We start from the raw sequence: 20318 nt of genomic DNA, 5'->3' as shown, positions 1-20318 counted from the left end.
GTCCTGTGCCAGGCCCTAGGCTGGGGCCAGCTCTCAATGAGCTTGGAGTCTAGTGAGGGACATGGTCATATCCAATAGTGACAGTATTGGGTAGAATAAGAGTGGTATCTGTTAGGGGCGCCTGGGTGGCCCAGTGGGTTAAGCATCCGGCTCTTGATTTCAGCTCAGGTCATGATCTCATGATCGTGAGTTTGAGCCCCACATCAGGCATTGCAAGCCCCATGAGCCCAATGAGCCCAATGCAGGGCTCGAACTCAGAACCATGAGATCAGGACCATGAGATCATGACCTGAGTTGAAGGAGCTTCACTGATGGAACCACCCAGGTGCTCCTCCCTCTTTCTTTTAAACATGCTTCTCCACTTCTCTGGGTCTTTGTCAACGCTGTTCCCTCCTCCAGAAATGCCCTTTCCTCCTTTTCTGCGCTGCAAACTCCTACTCATCCTTAAAGTCCCAGTACAAAGCTCACCTCCTCTATGCAGCTTCCCTGGCTCCTTCATGTAGCTATTAGTCCCCCCAAAGAGCTCCCGTGGCTCTTGGCTCATTCGTTTTATGTATGACGTATAGATCAGTGTTCTGTTCACCATCCATTCGTCTCTCCCTTATCTGTAGCTGCCTGGAGGCCAGGGACTGTCTCTTGCACTAGGAATAGGACTAATCCTCATACTGGGAATATATTGCTCTATACACTCCCAGTACCTTCTTGCACAGATGAACACTGTCAGTAAGTGTGGAAGGAAGGCTGGGAGGGAGGGAGAAGGGAAGCAGGAAAGGGGAGGAGGGCATCAGTCCTGGTCTGCGGCACTGGCAGCTGTGCCCAGCGGCCTGGCCTCCTGGTTTCAGCTGCCTCACATGCCCCGGCTCCTCCCAGCTCAAGCCCTCAGGTTCCCCTCCTCTCCCTGACCCTGGACTAATGAGGATGCACCTGCTAGCACCTCATTAACCCAGATGGCTCCTGCCCTGCCCCGCCCCGAGAGGTGTGGGCTGGGCAGAGCTCTGAGCTCAAGGGAGTCTCCCTGACCTTCCCGCCTGTGGAGGCAGGGAGAAGGGACATGGAGCCCCACATGCCGCCCCCAGAAGATTACCCGCATGCTCTGAATCCTCAAAGCTCTGGTCTTGGACACACAGACACCTTCTCATCAGCTGTGGAGTGGGGCTGGCAGATACCCTGACAGAGGGTATCCACACTAAGGGAGAAACTCAGGGTCAGAGGAGGGATAGGACTCAAGCTAGAGATGTGAGGCAAGTCTGGGCCTACCAAGAGGAAAGACAAGCATCCAGTGCCCCTCTCTGGACCAAGGGCCAAGTGCTCCCCAGTGCCCCACAGTAGAGGCCAACCCTGCAACCCCACCCCAACAAGTCTCTGGGCTTCATTCAGCTCCCTGAGCCCAGTTCCCCCTCAGCCTGTCTGAAGGGGGCTCTCCACAGGGGAACCTCCCAAGGGGAAATAGGTGTTGTGAGGGCGAGGATCTGACAAGGCCTGAATAGAATGGCTAGATTACAGGAGTCCCGCCTCCCAGCTCACAGCTTGTGCCCAGCCACACCTCCCGCTTTTAGACTCCAGCTTTCCCTGGGAACCTCTCCTCCCAGAGAGGCTGAAGACAGGCCCCAAGGCAGTGGCGGGTGGAGATTGGATCACTGACTTGAGGGCAGTGAAAGGGTTAACTCTCCTTGTGTCCACTGAGCCAGTCTAGCCAGCTCACCCCAGAGCCCTGTAAGTCCAGACCTGTCTCTGGTGTTCTCTCCATTTCCCTTTCCCTCTTACTCCTCCTTCCACCTCCTTCTGGGAGATTTTGGGAGGAGAAGCCAGGGGCCCTAGGCACCAGCTCTCTCTGGGGTGTCATTTAATACTGCCAGTAATCACCATCTCCTGGTTTATTAGCTGTCTTTCCCTCATGGCTACTCTTGGTATCCCTGAATCTCTGTCTCTTTCTGTCTCTCTGTGTCTCTCTGTGTCTTTCTCTGTCTCTGTCTCTGTCTCTGTCTCTCTCTCTCTCTCTCACACACACACACACACACACACACGGTGTGAATGGAAAAGAACGGGGCTTCTTTCCACTACAGTTCCTGCCCTACTCAGCTCCTCTCCCTAAAACTAATCTTGATCAACTGGGAGGCAGGAAACAGGAGGTAGGACGCAGGGAGCTAGAGGTACTCTTCCAAAACAACAGAGCAATCCCGTAACAGCATGCTCAGAAAAAAGAGAATATTGAAGGAGCAAATATAAGGAGGGTGGATGAAATTAGCCATGGAATGAAAAAGACTCCTCTCCCAAACAAAACGGAATCATTGGAGTAAGGACTAGAACACTTCCAATCATTTATGTGTTTAATATGTCAGAAGAGGGGTGCCTGGGTGGCTCAGTTGGTTAAGCGTCCGACTTCGGCTCAGGTCACGATCTCGCGGTCTGTGGGTTTGAGCCCCGCATCAGGCTCTGTACTGACAGCTCAGAGCCTGGAGCCTGTTCCGGATTCTGTGTCTCCCTCTCTCTCTGACCCTCCCCCGTTCATGCTCTGTCTCTCTCTGTCTCAAAAATAAATAAACGTTAAAAAAAAAAAATATGTCAGAAGGGAGAGAAGAATGGAGACCCTTTCCCCTAGTGATGTAATGAAATTATACTTTTGAAAATGTTTCATGAATTTCAGAATGTTCTACAAATGGAAGGAGTCGTATCCATCGCTGCGTAGCTGATCTGTGGGAGGAAGACTGCCCAGCCGCCACCACTACAGGCTCTTTGGCTTCATGATTGTAAGATTATAACGACCCCGCATCCGTGGACACTTCTAATTTCCAATATCCAGCGCTTCAGCCGGGTGATGGGTCACGATTTGGGGATGTAAAAATGTGGTCCTTTCGTGTAATGTCCAGCCAGAGCCCTTGCTGGAACAGTGACCATGTCAGCAGCCGCTGCAGGTGCCAGGATGGTCCTTGTGAAACCTGGGATGTGCCTGTGTGCCAGTGAAGTGTGAGGGTGTCCCCATCTGATACCCCTGTCCACCCGCCCCTAGTCCTGGGTGGTGGGAGAAGCGCCGGGTCCGGCCTCAGAGGGGCACCAAGTGCCATCCCAGGAGCAAAGGCAAAGTCCAGAGACAGCTTTCGACCCGATGGCCAGGGCAGGCATGTGAGAGATAAGGGTCACACTTTGGACTCTGCCAGAGAACACGGGCCCCTGTACCCCTTCTACTGGCAGTCCCACTCCCCTGCCCAGTTAAAGGAGGAAGACAAGGCTGGGGGAGGAGGGGATAGCCGGCCACTCGCTGCACCTGAAAGCCAGGTGGGCACCAAAGATCACTGGGTCCTTACCCTCACCACCTGCCGCGACGCCCAGCCTCGCATTTATGCCTCATTACTCTGGCGCCTCGCAGGGGTCTGGCCGGAGAGCAGGGCCGGAGGGTGGCGCGCGGTTCCAGGTTGCGCACAGTCCGGGTAGCTGGTGAGTTCGGGTGCGAAGGAGGGAGGGGAGGGGGGGCTGCGCAGTGAGCTCTCCTGGCCCGGGGAGAGGTGGCTGCGTCCCTGGCACAACACCCTCCGTCCCCGGGGCCCCACGGGTGCCCTCGCGGCACAGCCGGTCCGGAGCCCGCGGTGAGAGGGCGGTGCCAGCCCGCGTCCCCGCCCCTCTCCCTCCACCTTCCCTCCCGGCCCGGCCCTGTGCTGCCCGGGTCCCGCGGGCCGCTCGGTCCCAGACCCAGGCCTGGCTGCGGGGCTGGCATTGCCGGAGCAGCCGTCGGCGACCGGGAGCCCCGCGGGCGGGGGGCCGGCGGCGCGGGCGGCGGGCGCCGGGACACCTGCGGGCACAGGTGAGCGGCTGCGAGCCGGACGGACGGGGGCGGGACGGTCTGGGGGCGGGGGGCCGAGGCTGGCGGCGCGGGGGCGAGAAGGGAAGGGAAGCCCGCGTCAGATCTCGAAAAGGTCCGGTGGTAGGAAGAGAGAGAGAGAGAGACAGGCAGCCCTTGAAGAGATGATTGTTGGGAGGGGACCTGGGGGACAATGAACGTTTTCCTCCCTTGCTCATAAACCGGAGAAAAGTAAGGAGCTGAGCAGGGGCCTCAGGCCCATCTGGAGGGGCACAAGCAGCTACCTAGAAGGCCTCTGCTCTCCAGGCCCTGCCCACTCAAAGGGAAGGTCCTCTATCCAGGTTTACGGGGAAGTGATGGATCCCCCCACCTGGCTCCGGGGCTCGGCTCTCTGGAGGTGTTCCCAGAGGTTGGGGAGCACCAAACATACCCTCCTGCCCTTGCCTCTGTCTGTAAGCCCAGCGGCCTGCTAGCTGTCTTCCCTCACCTCCCTGTCTGCCAGGAGTGTCCAGTCAGGGATAGGCAAACTTTGAATAAAGGGCCAGAGAGTAAGTATTTCAGACTTGAAGCCTATAGGAACTCTCTCTGTCACAACTAGCAATAAAGCAGTGGTAGACAGTTGGAAGGGAGTAAATGTGGCTGTGTTCCACTAAAACTTTACTTAGGGACCTTGAGATTTGAGTTTTGTACACTTTTCATGTGTCCTGGAATATTATTCTTCTTTTGATTTTTCTTCCCGACCATTCAAACACGTGAAAAGCATTCTTAGCTTTCGGGCTGTACAAAAACAGTAGGCAGGTGGTTCAGTGTCCAGTGCCCCCCACCCCGTGTTCTCCCTGCAGCTCTTCCCTGGGCTGGGGGTGGGTGGCTAGGTGCAAAAGAAATACCCCCACTGGAAGGGGGCATCCAGGAAGCCTGGGGACCTGCCTATGGCTCTTGCTCCCAGCTACTCAGGACTACAAGCATCCTTTGAGGCAGACGAGGGAGCCTGTACCCCAAATGTGCATACACGTGAGGAAGGAGGCATAGCTCCAAGGGGGCTTCCACCCAGCATGTGGGGTCCTACCCAACTCCACTGTGTCACAGATAGGCAGTTATGCCCCCACAATAAGTGACAAGCTCTTGTTCCTTCCTCCCCCACTCCATCATCTTTCCTTCTTCTGTCCCTTGGTCTCCAACCTGGAGCCACCCACTATCAAGGCTGGCCCTTCCATTTCTCTATTTTCTCTGTGCAGCCTCAGGGGACCCTTTTCTCCTGGACATTGAAGCTATGACCCTTCCGAGGTGACCCAGGAGAGAAAAGATGCAGACCTTTGCTCTTCCAGATGATGGTCCCCTCCAAGGACTTGTGGCCTCCCGCATTGAGACTTATGGGGGCCGGCATCGGGCCACCACCCAGAATCCTGCTGGCAGTCTCTATCCCCGAGGAGGGCCTGTGCTGGTGAGTCCAGGCTGCCCCCAAAGTGACCTGGGTGGGGCAGAGGGAGGATACCAAGGCTTTCAGGTCTCTCTTGCAGGTTCATGGGCTGCTCTATTCCTGTCCCTCACCCCTACCTTCTTTCCTGGCTTGTGAGGGAGAGGAGGGCAGGGTTGGGCCAGACTCCCAGGACTCCACACCCATCCCAGGCAGATGCGGCAGGTGAGGCAGAGAGCCAGGAGAAGCCAGGTCCCCAGAAGAGGTGCTGTTAGACAGGTCTGAGGCATGGAGGTGAGGGGTGGGGGGCGGTGAAGAGTGGCATGTATCAACCCTTGGGGTTGGTACCTCCCAGACTCCCGCCTCTACCTGGGAGGAGCCTGTGGGCTCCCTGAGACCTGCTCCCTCTGAGTCAGCACTGAAGGAAGAGCAAAGGTTCTGGATGTCCCTACTCTGCAAGCAGGGAGGGGTGCGGAGGCCTGCCTGGGCTTCACCACTGCTCCGCCCTCCTGGCCTGCCTCAAATGCTGACCAAGAAAAGGGGTGTGGAGGCCAAGCAGTGTTTCCCTCAGCCTCCAAGCTACCCAGTCACCTTGAGAACAGTTCTGCTTCCAGCTGGGGTATCCCCTGTCTTACTGGAAGAGGATTTTGCCCTGGGAGACAAGGAGGACGGCTAGGGACTCTCCCAGGCTGAGGGCAGGAAGGGAGACTAGGAAGTACGCAGTGTTAGTCAGGTCACAGGCAGATCAAGGAATGTGACCAGGCTTGCCCCGCGGGGGGGGGGGGGGGGGGGGGGGGGCAGGGGGGAGGACGTGTGTGGCCGGCGTTTGGTCTCAATCTCTCATGTAGAAGGGCAGCCACTCCCAACTGGAAAGGACACAGGCTGCATGCCCCTGGGGGGGGGGGGGGGGAGGCCGCACATGCGTGCTCCCTCATCCCCACATGCGAGGGAAGCTGCGAGGGACCCAGAATGCACTGTGCAACTCAAGCCCATGGTACAGGAAGCACGCCTGTGAGTGGGCAGATGCTGGGGGACACACACACTAGAGCCCAGGCGTGTAGGTGCCTGTGCGCCTGCTCTACAGTAGGCCCACCACTTCTGCCCCTGGACCCACTAGGGGAGCCAAGCTGGCATGCCCCTGCCCAGCTCCACTTGGCCTCCCTGGCAGCAGGTGCTGTGACTCAGGACGGGAGTGGCTCACATCAAACTGGTTTGAGGGGAGAGGTGAGCCCGCCCTGCCTGCAGCGGTGAGGGACACCGTCTGGAGTCAAGCCCCCACTACCACTCTGGGACTTCTGGGAAAAGGGAGGCCCCTCTAAGAACTTACCCTACTCCTCCTCCTCCAGGATCCCAGTCGCCGACGCTTCCAAGACTACGTCCCCTTTGCCAAGGGTTCCGGCCACGTCCGAGGCCTATCTCCCCTGAAGTTGCGAGAGCCAGAGCATGAGAAGAGGCATGGAGGCCATTTGGGGGCTGGCCCACCACACTCCCCCAAACTCAAGGTGAGGGGCCCCTCTTCTCCCATTCCCATGCTCATAGCCAAGCCATAGTGTCCTCCACAGATGGTCAGGGCCAAGAGCATGGCCAGCTCCTCCAAGAAGCTGGATCCGGTTCTGTCCAGAGACCCTCTCAAGGATGCATCTCCAAACCATGCTGCCTCATAAAAATGTTCATTTTAGAGGCAAATGTCAAAATGTTGCCTGAGACCACTGGTTCCCTAGTCCTGTCTGGTCTCCACCCAAAGGTCCCTCTAAAGTGTTCTGCCTCAGAAGGGCCCTACAAAGTATCTTTCTGGTCAAAGAGCCTAGGTCAGACTCCTCTGTCAGGCACCTTTCTGGAGACCAAGGTACGTCTCCATCCGTGTTTCAGCGATGCCCTTTCGCCTGTAATCCCAGCCGGGGTCAACCCCTGTCCCCCGGGCCTCCGTGTCCCCACTCACAGACAGTGCTGCTTGCTACCTCCCATTCTCAGACACACACACGCACGCACGCACACACACGCACATGCAGCCCTCCCCAGACCAGGGGTCTGGGTGCACAGGACATGGCCAGGACTGGTCCCCTTCTTGGCTCTCCCAGGAAGTCCCCAAGGCCCAACAACTGGAGATGAGGCTGCATACATTCAGCATGTTTGGGATGCCCCGCCTGCCCCCTGAGGACCGTCAGCACTGGGAGATAGGAGAGGGCACTGACAGTTGCCTGGTCATTGAGAAGTCCTGGAAGGAGCTGGTGCCTGGGCACAAGGTAGGCCTGGAACACAGTGTCCGTCCCTGTGGTGTCACAGACGCACACATACACCTCCCCTCTGCCCTGGAAGAGAGAAAGGCCTTGGGAAGTGGGGTCACGTGGGGAAAGCATTTGGACACATCTCGTTCTGGGTTCAACTCCTGGTTCTGCCACTGACTAGTGAGACCTTGCTCGAGACTGTAAACCTCTCTCAGCCTCAGTTGGTTCATCTGTCAAATGGGGATAACATCATCTACACACTTGAGGATTAAAAGGTCATCTATGAAGTAGATCTAGTAGCATTGAACAGATGACAGGTACTGTTCTTGTCATTATTCCCCCAACTGAGCCAGCACTGTCCCTACCCCAGGAGATGAGCCGGGAGCTTTGCCACCAACAGGAAGCACTGTGGGAGCTGCTGACCACCGAGCTGATCTATGTGCGGAAGCTCAAGATCATGACTGACGTGAGCTGCCCCCAGCTCCAGCCCAGGCCCTCACCTCAGCCACTTACCCATCTCCCTTGCATTGTTCCCCATTTCCCCAGGCCAAGAAGGGAGGACCATGGCAAGGGGTGGGAGGAACGTAGGGGTGGGGGACAGGCAGCTGAGAGATCCCCCCCATTGGAGACCTCCCCGGGATCTTAGGAAGAAGGTTAGCAGTGGTAAATCTGGAGGTAGAGACACTTCAGAGGACTAGGCTGGGGTCCCAAAGGTAGAGGTCAGGTACTGAGACCCTCATCTTTCCCTGCATCCAGCTCCTGGCCGCCGGTCTGCTGAACTTGCAGCGAGTGGGGCTCCTGACCGAGGTGAGTGGGTACTCTGGAGGACCCTCCACACCCCAAGCCCTGAGCCCACAGAGTGGGAGTGGGCTTGCAGAGAGCCCCACAGGCTGCTGTCCAAATTCTCTGTTTTCTAGGACACCCTCTGCCCTCCCTAGTCCCCTTCCTGCTCTCGACCCCAAGCAGGCTGGCCTCTGCTCTTTTCCGGTGCTCAGCACAGCTGCGCCAATGTGCCAGAGAAATAGAAGGGAAAGCTCCAGCCCCTTCCATCTCTCAGCTCCCCCGCAAGTTTCATCCAAGCTTATGGTTCCTTGCCTGTCCACGGCCAGTGCTGCCTGACAGTGACCTGCCAAGGCTTGTGGCTAAGCTCTGCTCCCTCCTCCAGGTATCAGCTGAGACCCTGTTTGGAAATGTCCCCAGCCTGATTCGAGTCCACAAGAGATTTTGGGAGGAGGTGCTGGGGCCCACCCTGGGGGAGGCTCGAGCCTCAGGCCAGCCTCTGGACCCTGTCAGTCTACAAGACGGCTTCTTGACGGTGAGGCATGGCGAAGGGCCACGTGTGGCTGGGGCGGGCCTAGGAGAGCCCAGAGAGATCCTGTCTGCAGGATCAGCCTGTGCCACTCAAACCCTTCTGGGAGTTGGGGGAGTCTGAGGGCACACCCCCACCCCCAGAATATCACCTCACCTCCTGCCCTTCATTCCACCGATACGACCTCTGTCCCAAAAGTTCTTTGGTCTTTTGGTGACTCTTTTGAAATGAAATGCAGCTATCTCAGAGAAGGGTTCCAATGAATCTCTTAACTATACAATCTTACTTCTTGGCCAGAAAGCCTCTGACAAACAGCTGCGAGAAGAATGGGGCCGAAGCAAGGCATCCCCTGGGCAACTGGCTGGGGGGTGGGGAGGTGGGGCAAGGGGGTGTAAAAGGCCACAGGGCACCCAGAGCATGGAGAAATGTAATAAGAAAGCAAGAGCCCTGGGGCACCTGGGTGGCTCAGTCGGTTGTGCGTCCGACTTCGGCTCAGGTCATGATCTCACAGCTTGTGAGTTTGAGCCCCATGTCGGGCTCTGTGCTGACAGCTCAGAGCCTGGAGTCTGCTTCACATTCTGTGTCCTTCTCTTGCTGTGCCCCTCCCTCACTCATGCTCTGTCTCTCAAGAATAAATAAAACATTAAAAAAATTAAAAAAAAAAAAAAAAAAAAAAAAAGAAAGCAAGGGGCCTGGGGTCGGACTTTCTTCCACGGTGTTACCCAATCAAGAAAATGTGGGCCTTGCAGAGCCAGAATAGGGGACAGAGGTGGGGAGACAGTCTCCTGGGAGCCATTGGTACCCCCCTTCCATAGGAATAGGGCTTCTGGGCAAGCCTCAGGTCACTACCCACCTCTGTGTGAAACGAGACCTGCTGTGTCCTAAAAACATTCCAGCTGAATTATTGATGACAGGAGAGTCCGTCCAGAGAAGCAGGGTACAGTAGGGGCTGTGCATGGGAGCTCAGAGAGTGGCCATGGGTCAGCCTCCTGGCATCTCAGTTTCTCCCTGGAACCCAGAGGGAGGGGCTGGCAGTCATGGGGGAGAGCGTCATGGACGGTAGGGATTGGCACCAACTGGACTAAGGGTCGGTGGGAGGCTCTCTCCTCCGTGCTCCCCGTGTTCTGCAGCTGGAGCCTGTATTTCATGACCTTCCCCCTGCCTGCCCCTATCTGTCCCCTCAGTTCAGCCAGCGGTTCCAGCCCTATGTCCAATACTGCCTACAAGTGAAGCAGACCATGGCTTACGCCCGGGAACAGCAAGACAACAATCCTCTCTTCCATTCCTTTGTGCAGGTGGGAGAGAGGGCGCCTGGGAAGGGGGCCGGGGGGGACCTGAAACAACCAGATCATCCGGCATCTCCAGCTGGGTCCAAAGCTGAGTCCGGCGCTAGAATAGGGCGGCATGGGGCCTTCAGACTCCTGACCCCCTGCCCTCCTCTGCTGGCAGTGGTGTGAGAAGCACAAGCGCTCGGGGAGGCAGATGCTGGGTGACCTGCTCATCAAGCCCCACCAGCGCATCACCAAGTACCCGCTGCTGCTCCAGGCTGTGCTTAAGAGGAGCCCTGAGGCACGTGCCCGGGAGGGCCTGAGCGCCATGGTATGTGGCCTGGCAGGGCCGTGCCTTGGGCGCTGGGGGCTGGTGTGTGGGAACTGATTTCCAGGAACTCTTAAGGCTCTTAAGGGTCTCTTTCCTCATATGTACGTGCCAGTGTGGCACCGACCGGCCGCCTGGGTTGTCTTTGGTGGGGTGAGATGTACGGGGTAAGGAGGTGAGCTGTTCCTTCTTCCACATCCCGCCCGTCACCTAGATTGCCGCTGTGGAGTCATTCCTGCGATACGTCAATAAACAGGTGCGCCAAGGGGAAGAGCAGGAGAGCTTGGTGGCTGCAGCCCAACGCATTGGGCCCTACGAAGTGCTGGAGCCATCCAGTGAGGAGGTGGAGAAGGTGAGGGAGGGCAGGGGGAAGGGGGCTCAGCAAAACAAGGTCCCTGGGAAAAAAGAAGAAGCAGAGGCCTGGAGGCTAAGGGGCAGAGGTGGCACAGAGGGCCCGTGCCCACCATTCCTTCACCATGAGGAGGGGCTGAGGGTCAGAGTTCTAAAGAGTGAAAAGGAATTACTGGCTGCTTCCTCTCCCTCCAAGAAGGCGAGGATGAGGGGAGAAGGTGCTGGTGATAGAACAAAGACCCATGGTGGCTGGGACGGGGAGGGGGAGGCAGTGATCCTCTCCGCGCTGTGTCCCTCAGAACCTGCGTCCATTCTGCACCCTGGACCTGATGTCGCCCGTGCTGGGGGTCGCTCCCGAGCACACCAGGCAGCTGCTGCTGGAGGGACCCGTGCGAGTGAAGGAAGGGCGAGAAGGGAAGGTGAGGGGCTACGGGGAAGACTGGAGAAGACGGCAGGTAGACTGAAGAGAAGGGAGGGGTGCCAGGACACAGGATAAGAGTCAGAAAAGCTGGAATTGGGCAAAGAGATATTTGTGTGTCTGTGTGTGTTGAGAAGGGGACGTGCTGTGGCTAAGCTCTGCTTGTCTATTTGCCCCTGAATCAGCCTGTAAGACAAGAGATGGGACCAAAGTGACACCCCTTCCAGCTCTAGCGTTCCACAGTTCTGTCCCTTGTGCACATGTGCACCCATGCACGCACACCATGCAGGAGCCCCAGTCCATGTGCCACCCTTCCCCTGCTCCAGCTGACCCTTGTCTCTCTCTGACACCTGCCTCCCAGCTGGATGTGCACCTGTTCCTCTTCTCTGATGTGCTGCTGGTGACCAAGCCCCAACGCAAGGCAGACAAAGCCAAGGTTATCCGTCCCCCACTCATGCTGGAGAAGCTTGTGTGCCGACCACTCCGAGACCCTAGTATGTCTCTCCTGAGGGGACACTTTCCTTCTCCTTTCCTCTTGGCAAGGGGAAGGAGCAGTCAGGATGGGGATCAAATATGGTCTAGCCCTTGAGCAGACCTTCACCTCCTCTACCCAGACAGCTTCCTGGTGATCCATCTCACTGAATTCCAGTGCGTCTCCAGTGCCCTCGTTGTGCACTGTCCCAATGCTGCAGACCGTGCCCGGTGGCTAGAGAAGACCCAGGAGGCCCAGGTATGTGAAAGCCAGGAGTAGAGAGCGGGGAGGGGCCCTCGGAGGTCAGAAAAGGGAACACAAGAGGGAGGGAGGAAGAGAAAGAGGCTGAGGTGGATGCAGGTTCAGTCTGGTTCGGGCCCTCAGGAGGGAGACACAGCCTTGACAAGAGCATGAAAGAAAGCCTTTGGCCAGCTACTGTGCCAGTCACTGGGAGACCCAAGACAGCGTCCCCTAAAGGCTTTTGTACCCTGAAACCACGATCTTCTGAACTTCATCTTCCGTTCAACATTAACAGAGCACTTGCTGGGTGCTAGGGAATCAGAAAAGAATAAAACACCACTCCCCACCCCACCCCACCCCCACCCCCGGAATATGCACTGCAGCCTAGCTGGACAAATTAGTGTACAAATAATGGAAACATAGAATGGAACTATGTTCCATTAGTGTACAAATTATATTAGTGTACAGATAATAGAAAGCACAGAATGGAACTATGACCAAGAAGGGAGTAATTCATTCTGTCTGGTGTGTTGGTTGGGAAAGGGGACATTGCAGAGGGAGGTCTGCTGAGATACTTTCACAGAGAGGCTATTGTCTGAGCCCTGTTTGGGGGGATATCTAGGAGCTCGTGAGGAGAACAAGGATGGGAAGGAAAGTTATTCCAGATGGAGAAGCAGATTGTGCAAATGTGGGAAACATGAAACTGTGTGTGTGTTGAGAAAACCACTGGCCTCATAGTTGATATTACCAGGACAGAGCAGGCATAGTGGCAGAGAGGCCAGGGGGTAGGTACTACCAGCTCATGTCTACTACTGGGTGCTATGCTAAGGAACTTGAACTTTGTCCTATCGATGACAAGGATCGAGAGAAGGTGTTTAACAGGGCAGATTTATGCGATAAAAGCTAGAGGAATTCAAAAGATCCAAATGGAGCTGTACTAGTTACCATAAACTTAATGGCTTAAAGCAACAGAAACATTGTCTCACCGTTCTGGAGGCCAGATGTTGGTCGCCTCTTCCAGCTTCTGGTAGCTTCTGGTGTTCCTTAGCTCATGACTGCCTCACTCCAGTCTCTGCCTCTGTCTTCATGTGGCCTTCCTCTCGGTCTGTCTCTGTGTACAAATCTCCCTTTCCTGTCTCTTATACAGACACCCTAAATCCAGGATAATCTCATCTTGAGATCCTTAACTGAAGATCTTTACACATCTGCAAAGACCCCTCTTCCAAGTAAGGTCACATTTACAGGTTCTGGGGGTGAGGACCTAGACATATCTTTCTGGAGCCTCTATTCAACCCACCATAGGAGCAGAATGGCCAAAAAGTAAAGATTTGAATTGGTCTTTTAAGGACAGGGAAGACCAGGAACAAAAGAATCAAGGGAGAAACTGGGTTGGATTATTTTGGGGACAGTGACCACATCTGTCTAAGTCTGAGCCAAGGGTTTATGTGAACAAGTGAGGAGAGGCCAGGTTTTACAGGACCCCAAAAGCTACAGAAGAGGGCAGACGGGACAAGGTTGAATTGAATTGGGTTGACAAGAGAGAGCCACCATAGATTCTTGAGCAAGGGAATGCCACGGTGAAATCAGTGTGTTCATCTTGAATTGATAGCTGGCAGCGTGATAGGTGGGCTGGAGGCAAGAGAGATTGGTGGCAGGAGATTTACTGTACTAGTTTGAGTGTGAAATATTGAGGTTTAGTGTCATGTTCTTAGGGACATGTTGCAAAAAAGGGGGAAAAGTTGGAGGGGGGCAGGTTAGAGAAAGGAGCTAGAGAAGGAAGAGAAGCCTTTGGGAGACTGTGATTAAAAACCTATATTGAGGGGCGCCTGGGTGGCTCAGTCGGTTAAGCATCCGACTTCAGCTCAGGTGACGATCTCGTGGTCCATGAGTTCGAGCCCCGCGTCGGGCTCTGGGCTGATGGCTCAGAGCCTGGAGCCTGCTTCGGATTCTGTGTCTCCCTCTCTCTCTGCCCCTCCCCCGTTCATGCTCTGTCTCTGTCTCAAAAATAAACGTTAAAAAAATTAAAAATAAATAAATAAATAAATAAATAAATAAATAAATAAAAACCTATATTGAATGCAAGAAACTCCAGGTTCAGACACCAGTTCTACCTCTTCCTAGCTGGGTGGCCTTAGGTGAGTTATGTGGTCCGCTGAGTTTCCATTTCTTCACCTGCAAAATGGACATAAATAATGGCAGTCCTTGCCTCATAGAGAGGAGCCCAAAAAATCATTCTTTTTTTAAATATTTTTTTTACATTTTTATTTATTTTTGATAGACAAGGAGAGACAGAGCACAAGCAGGGGAGGGGCAGAGAGAGAAGGAGACACAGAATCTGAAGCAGGCTCCAGGCTCCACACTGTCAGCACAGAGCCTGATGGCAGGGCTCAAACTCACCAACCGTGAGATCATGACCTGAGCCGAAGTTGGACACTTAACCAATTGAGCCACCCAGGCGCCCCAAGAAGTCATTCTGATTAAGCAAGGCAGCATGCTACCAGCTCTAGGTAAATGCACCCGAATGCAGGTCACAGATTAGGGAGGACAAAGGATGATTTCCCCTTTGAAAGACAGCTTTGGCAGCCCCCTCTGTGTGAAATGAAATCAATACAAAGAGAGAAACCTGTTGGGTTGGTTGTTGCTTCCTGGGAGAGGTGGGTCTAGAGCAGTAGTAACTTTTAAACAGAAGCACTTTGAAAGTGATGCGGTGGGGGCTAGGCAAGTGGACATACCTTAGGGACTCTGGGAAGTATAGAACACAGCCCTGGGGTTCAGGTGGGGACAAGGGATGAACTATGAAAATTGCTAAGAGAGTAGATCTTAAAAGTTGTTAGTTAACACAAGAGAAAAAAAATTTTTTTGTGAAACGTATGGTGACAGATGTTAACTAGACTTACCAAGGTGATTATTTCATTATACAAATGTTGAATCATTACACTGCACACCTGAAGGTGATATAATGTTATGTCAATTATACTTCAATTACCAAAAAAAAAGGGCATTTTGAACAAAGCAAGAAATCTTAATGTAGACTGTTTCTAAAGAATGCAACCTCATTATTTTTACAGTTAAAATCAAATTAGTGGTTCTCATAGGGCTTGCTTTAATGAATAGATAGTAATGATTTGTCCTTGGCACATTAGGTAGTTAAGGCTTCTGGAACTTTTGAAAATGTGTGAAAATAGTCTTGCTCTTTAAATAATTTTAAGCATTCTTCCTGAAATCTTATCTATACTATCATATCATAATGTGGAGAGCTTATTTAAGAAAAGAAAATCCAGAATTTAGTCTCTGTTTAAATAGTGTATTAAAAACCATGAATTAGGAGAATAGAAAGTAAATATGAGGATTTTGCCATTAAAAAAAAGGCATGAAATAAGAATTAAAGACGGAACCTCAAGATCTTGTGTCTTACAACCCTGTAGGACTGCCACTTCCTTGAATACCTAAAACAAGCCACAGGGTTCCCTAAGGCACCAGGTGGGGGGCCCTCACAGGAGGCCCTTTCCTTCACCACCCCACTGTCAGAATTCTGTCTTCTTCCTTTGGTTCTCAGTCCCAAAATGACACCCCCCTCCCGCCTCCCTTTAGAACCCCCAAGGGACCACTATAAACTATTGGGATTTTATTCAAACTAATTTACCTCGGGCAGTCTCACTCCTGGCTAACAGAGGAAAGGAGGTCACTTCTGATACATAACCAAGCAGTGCACAAGCTCCCTGGCCTTCCTTAGCAAAACAAAGAAGACTGAAACTGAAATTAGTTTGTCCTGCTACTGTTTCACGCTGAATTCTTAAAGAAAACTGCTCTCTACTGCTATCAGCCTTTGTAAACTGACAAAGGCAGTGGAATATCTATTGGTCCCCTTGATAGAGCAACCACCCAAGGGTGGGACTGTTGCTTTCTCCCCCTCACAGAAATGTAGATGTAGATTTATTCCCTGCAGCTCTAGCCAGGGCAGCTTAAACTTTTAGGGAAAAAAAAAAAAAAATTAGCTTCTCTAGGGAAGACAGACTAAATCCTGGGAAATGCCCATGATTAGGGACTGGGAAGAGGAAAAAGGAACGAGTGACAGGAACAGAAAAAGCTGTCAGAGACAGAGGTCAAAAAATGAATGGCAGGAGGCTGAAGCAGGCTGCTAAGGTAATAGCCAGAGCCCAGCTCTCACCTGTTATCTGTGTTCTTGCAGGGGTTATGTCATCTCTCCAAACCCAGTCCCCATCCGGGGAATTGCAGTGATAGTGGGTACAATCATGTAGGAGAGATGGGACAATTATTGTTGCTGCTTGGCACGAGGCCCAGCACTTAATGGGCGCTCCATAAATGTTTGTAATTATCATTAGAAGGAGGTGATCAGTGGCGCCTGGGCGGGGCTAGGTGCTGACTAGGGAAAGGCCTCACAGCTGCTCAGAGTTCGTGGGCACTTTGAGAGATCTGTGTTAGTCCACTTGGGGAACTTTGGGAGGAGCAGATGAATCTAGGAGCAACCCCAGAGGCAGTGGGGAGAAGAGGTGTTTCCTCTCAAGGCTTATGTCTTCCACCAGGGCAAAGAAAGAAGAATCATGCTGGGGGAGCCCTCCCTTCCTCTTCTCAGCTTTGTAGAGGAGCCACATTTTGGCTCAGGCACCGATTTCCTCTTCCCTTCCCAACTTGATTCTCCTCTTACCCAAGCTGAGAAGATCCTCCCAGGGTTGCTGGAGAAGCTTTGGGGTGTCTGGGGGGGACTTCAAACAGCCCCATTCCCTGATGCCTCAGGTCCCCTCCCTCCCTGCTTTTTCCTAGGGTTGGGCCAGGGGCAACTGCCAGGGGCACGTCTAGTGGAGATACTTGTATTAGATGTTCCTTACAAACCCCACCCCTTCCTCCCAGTTCTTTCCTTCCCCACACCATCCTATCCTGGACTTCCCAAACACTCCATTGAACTTGGGTCATGTGGAGCCAAGGGCAGGTCATCTCAGCCCAACAAGCAGGCTGCTCCACTCCACCCTGGCCCCAAGAACAACCCCACCCAGCATCCTTGCTTCTTGTTCCGTCCCACGTTGGAGATGAGGGAGGAGGTCACAGGACCTGGCCCTGTTGTGCTGGTTCTCTGCACCCAGGTACCATCATCCCTTGCTTCGGCCAACTGACTAGTCTTATGAGACTGCTAAGAATCTTTGCACTGCTTTGTCACTCACAGGACTGAGGGACTGGAGAGCCAGAGAAAGGAAACTTGCAATAAAAACCTGATGTCATTTTCCTATCCCTGTTCATCCATTTCTCCAACATGTCTATTGTCCTGAACCAGCTACCCCCGTGTTTCTGGAGAGGCTTTGGGAAGGTCCAGGTGTCCAAGAGTTGCTGGTTCAGATACCTAAGCTGGAGAGATAATCAAAATATTTAACCACCAGTATGGCATGGCCATCATCCAATTAGAGTGGAGCATCTTGGGAGCTTGGGAGTGTGCTAGAGGTCCCCTGCTGTGCCACATGTTATCACTGGATCTTGAAGGATGGGGTTACCAGTCCTAGGGAAAGGAGGCAGGAGGCTTGGACAGCAGCCCTTTGCTTACCAGCATGGAAGTACTCCAATATTTTAACAATGATATGGCCATACCAGTGAGTACTGATACCAGCACTGCCCGCAGCTGCCACCAGGACCTCCCTTTGACCAGCCTGTGCCTTCAACCTGTCTGTGGGTTCTGCTGCCTTCCCTCCCCCTCCCCAAGCAAATGTCCTTTAGCAACTCTGCCCTTTAAGGCTGCCCTTGAAAGTCAATGTAGTTCCTGAACCAGGACTCAAAGAGAAGGCCCAGTCCCAGTTCTGCTTCTCTTCTCGTGGGACTTGAGCAAGTCCCTTTGTCTCTCTAAGTCTTGTTTTCTCATCTGTAAAATGGGCTAATATCCATGCTTTCCAACCTACAGGGTGATGGTGTGTATCAAATGATCACATGCATGTGAAGGTGCCCTGTAAGGTGCTTCTCAGATGTCACTATTTTGTTCTGAGGGCACCTGTGTGAAAATATTGAGGGAAGAAGACAGAAAATACAGTGTATCCTCCTCCATTCCTCTTGGGACGGTCTTGCTTTCATCTCTGAAGGACAGCAGAGGACAAAGCCTGACCCTGCCCACCATGGCAGCAGGAGAAGGAGTAATTTGAGGGCCCACCACCATTTAGAACACTTATACCACCATCACCATATATCAGGGAGGGCTTCCTGAAGGAGGGAAGAGATTGGATAGAGGGCTTAACAAGGGGGCATAAGAAGCAGGAAGAACCGCCCAAGCAGGAAAGGGGGTCTTCTGTTCACCTCACCCACCCCCAGAGCCAGTTGGAGAGTTCAATTCCTGGCGCCATCCCACTCTCTTTTGCCCCATGACCTTGGCAGTTACTTATACCGAGTCTCCATTTTTCCCTAGTAAAGTAGGAGTAACAAATAATATCTGCCTCATAGCCTTCATAATATAGTCATAATCTGTGAAGATTAAATGAAATAATATGTATGTAAAGCACTTAGCACATGGGTGACATACAGCAAGTCTCAATAAATGAGAGCTCTTAATGAAAGTATGCCCACCCCAGATCACCCTGCAAAAGCTGAAGACAGAGGAGTATGTCCAACAGAAGAGGGAGCTCCTAGCTCTCTATCGGGACCAGGACCGGGAGGCCCCATGCACCAGGCCCTCCTCACCTTCCCCGGAGGACTCTCAGAGCAGCGCAGAGGGGAGGTAAGACCCACAGGGACCACAAGTCTCTCAAAGTAGGGGGGCTGCAGGCAGGGAGAGAGGGGAGAGGAACCCACGCAGCAGAGAAGTGGCAACACAGCTTCTGGGGACATTGGAAATAGAGGAACCCAGGCTACCGGTTAGAGTGGAACAGGTTGGCACTAGTCAACAGTTGCCAGGGTGACAGAAACAGACACAAGAGATGCAAGCTCCTTGAGGAGTAGGCTCCCCAGGCCAGGGATGGAGAGTGAGAGCCAGTATGAGAGTTGCAGAATGTCGGCAGCTGCAAGGATCCAGTGAGTCCAAATCCCCAGAGAGGGCGAGAGGTTCGTTCACAGGAACACATCTGTTCAGCAGCATGGTTAAGGAGAAGAAAGATCCATCACTGGGGGATTGCCTCAGGGGAGCTCAGGAACCCTTCAGCAGATAGCTGAGCACCTGCTTGGTACAAGGTCCTGGGCCAGTTGCTGTGGCTAAAATACCTTAGAGGAGCTTACAGTCTAGCCAGCAAGATGAGAAAATAATCGTGCAGTGTAAAGGTGGTACCGAAGTAAGTTTGGAGGAGGGGCTCTTTCTGGATAGGAAGATCAAGGGAAAATTCCTGGACTTGAACTTGACCCCTCAGCACCCGACTCTGACCATTTACTCTTCCTATAAATTGTAGGACTCCAGAGTTCTCAACCGTCATCCCCCAGCTGGTGGTGACAGAAGACGTGGATGAAGAGCCTCTGTTGGTACCAGATGATACTTCAGACTCTGGCTATGGGACCCTGATCCCAGGCTCCCCCAAGGGGCCCCATTCTGTGAGCCGTCTACGCCCACAGGCCCTTCGGCGTGACCCTCGTCTCACCTTCTCCACCCTGGACCTCCGAGATGTTCCTTTGCGCCCTCAACCTCCCAACCCCCAAGCCCCCCAACGCCAAAGTGCCCCTGAACTGCCAGGGGAAGGTATCCGAAGAGGAAGCAGCCTTCCCAGGCGAGATCCACCAACCTGGTCTGAAGAAGAAGACGGGACCTCAGTAGATGGGAATGTGGTAGCAGAAACGCTGCATAGGGCCCAACTTCGGGGACAGCTCCCCGCATCCCCAACCCACACTGACTCTGCTGGGGAAAGCCCCTGGGAGTCCTCAGGGGATGAAGAAGAAGGGCCCCTCTTCCTGAGACCTGACTGCACCCGCTCCCCTCGCCCTCTCCGGGCTGAGGACATGCTCAGAGAGATCCGGGAAGAACTGGCCAGCCAGAGGATTGAGGGCATCCCCGAGCCTCGGAGGAACAACAGGCCTCAGAAGCTGACCCGGGTCCAACTGCAGAGAATGCGTGGGCCCCACATCATTCAGCTGGACACCCCCCTGTCCACATCGTAAGTGCTGAAGGGAAAGTGGCCTGGGAGGGGGTGGAGAAGCCAGTATGGAGTGAGAGGGGTACCAAAGATGTCAGTGGGGACAGAGTATAGAAGGAGGGCAATACCGGAGCAGAGGCCATGGCAAGGAAGGGTACTTAGCCTCACTCTTCACCCCACATCTGACTTTGCCTAACACCCACCTCCTTTCTTTTCAGAGAGGTGTGAGGAACACTCAGGACCTTTGGCATTTCTCCCGGAGGAAATCTCTCCCCACGAGTGCTGGTCACCACCCCACCCCTGGACTCTACCTCAAGGACCACACTTCCCAATAAGAAGCCTGGCCCGGGCACCATGCCCTTCCTGCTCTGAGGGCTTTGGGATCAAGTGCTGTACATTTTTGTATCATAGACATACCAGAGCCCCACATAAAGTTGTACATAAAAATGACCGCCTGG

At 53.8% G+C, this 20318-nt stretch overlaps 1 protein-coding gene across 4 annotated transcripts; it reads left to right on the top strand.

The window, feature by feature from the left end:
- The first annotated feature begins 3172 nt into the window (after window positions 1–3172).
- PLEKHG6 (pleckstrin homology and RhoGEF domain containing G6) lies at window positions 3173–20310 on the top strand. Of its 4 annotated transcripts, none has more exons than XM_058743933.1 (16): window positions 3173–3432; window positions 5029–5234; window positions 6554–6709; window positions 7286–7450; window positions 7803–7898; window positions 8189–8239; window positions 8598–8747; window positions 9926–10036; window positions 10191–10340; window positions 10552–10689; window positions 10988–11107; window positions 11468–11600; window positions 11721–11836; window positions 18379–18524; window positions 19186–19881; window positions 20079–20310. In XM_058743933.1, exons 2-16 carry the CDS (start codon window positions 5097–5099, stop codon window positions 20086–20088), a joined length of 2376 nt encoding a protein of 791 aa, XP_058599916.1. In that variant the 5' UTR covers window positions 3173–3432; window positions 5029–5096; the 3' UTR covers window positions 20089–20310. The 4 variants fall into 4 exon arrangements, with proteins under 4 accessions (XP_058599916.1, XP_058599919.1, XP_058599918.1 ...); XM_058743936.1 differs by having other exon boundaries at window positions 3290–3432; window positions 5119–5234; XM_058743935.1 differs by lacking the exon at window positions 3173–3432 and adding an exon at window positions 3640–3796 and having other exon boundaries at window positions 5119–5234.
- Window positions 20311–20318: the final 8 nt, after the last annotated feature.

The sequence above is a fragment of the Neofelis nebulosa genome, chromosome 8 (genome assembly GCF_028018385.1).
Source record: "Neofelis nebulosa isolate mNeoNeb1 chromosome 8, mNeoNeb1.pri, whole genome shotgun sequence".
Classification (NCBI taxonomy): Eukaryota; Metazoa; Chordata; class Mammalia; order Carnivora; family Felidae; genus Neofelis; species Neofelis nebulosa.
Note: the sequence above shows the minus strand (reverse complement) of the source record. Positions and strands in the feature narration are given on the sequence as shown.

Bases quoted from the DNA above. Each gene is read 5' to 3' on its own strand.
- PLEKHG6 (XM_058743933.1), top strand. From the start codon at position 5,097: ATGCAGACCTTTGCTCTTCCAGATGATGGTCCCCTCCAAGGACTTGTG. The intron at 6,710-7,285 runs GTGAGGGGCCCC...TGGCTCTCCCAG, and splicing joins CACACTCCCCCAAACTCAAG to GAAGTCCCCAAGGCCCAACA. The intron at 10,037-10,190 runs GTGGGAGAGAGG...CTCTGCTGGCAG, and splicing joins TCTTCCATTCCTTTGTGCAG to TGGTGTGAGAAGCACAAGCG.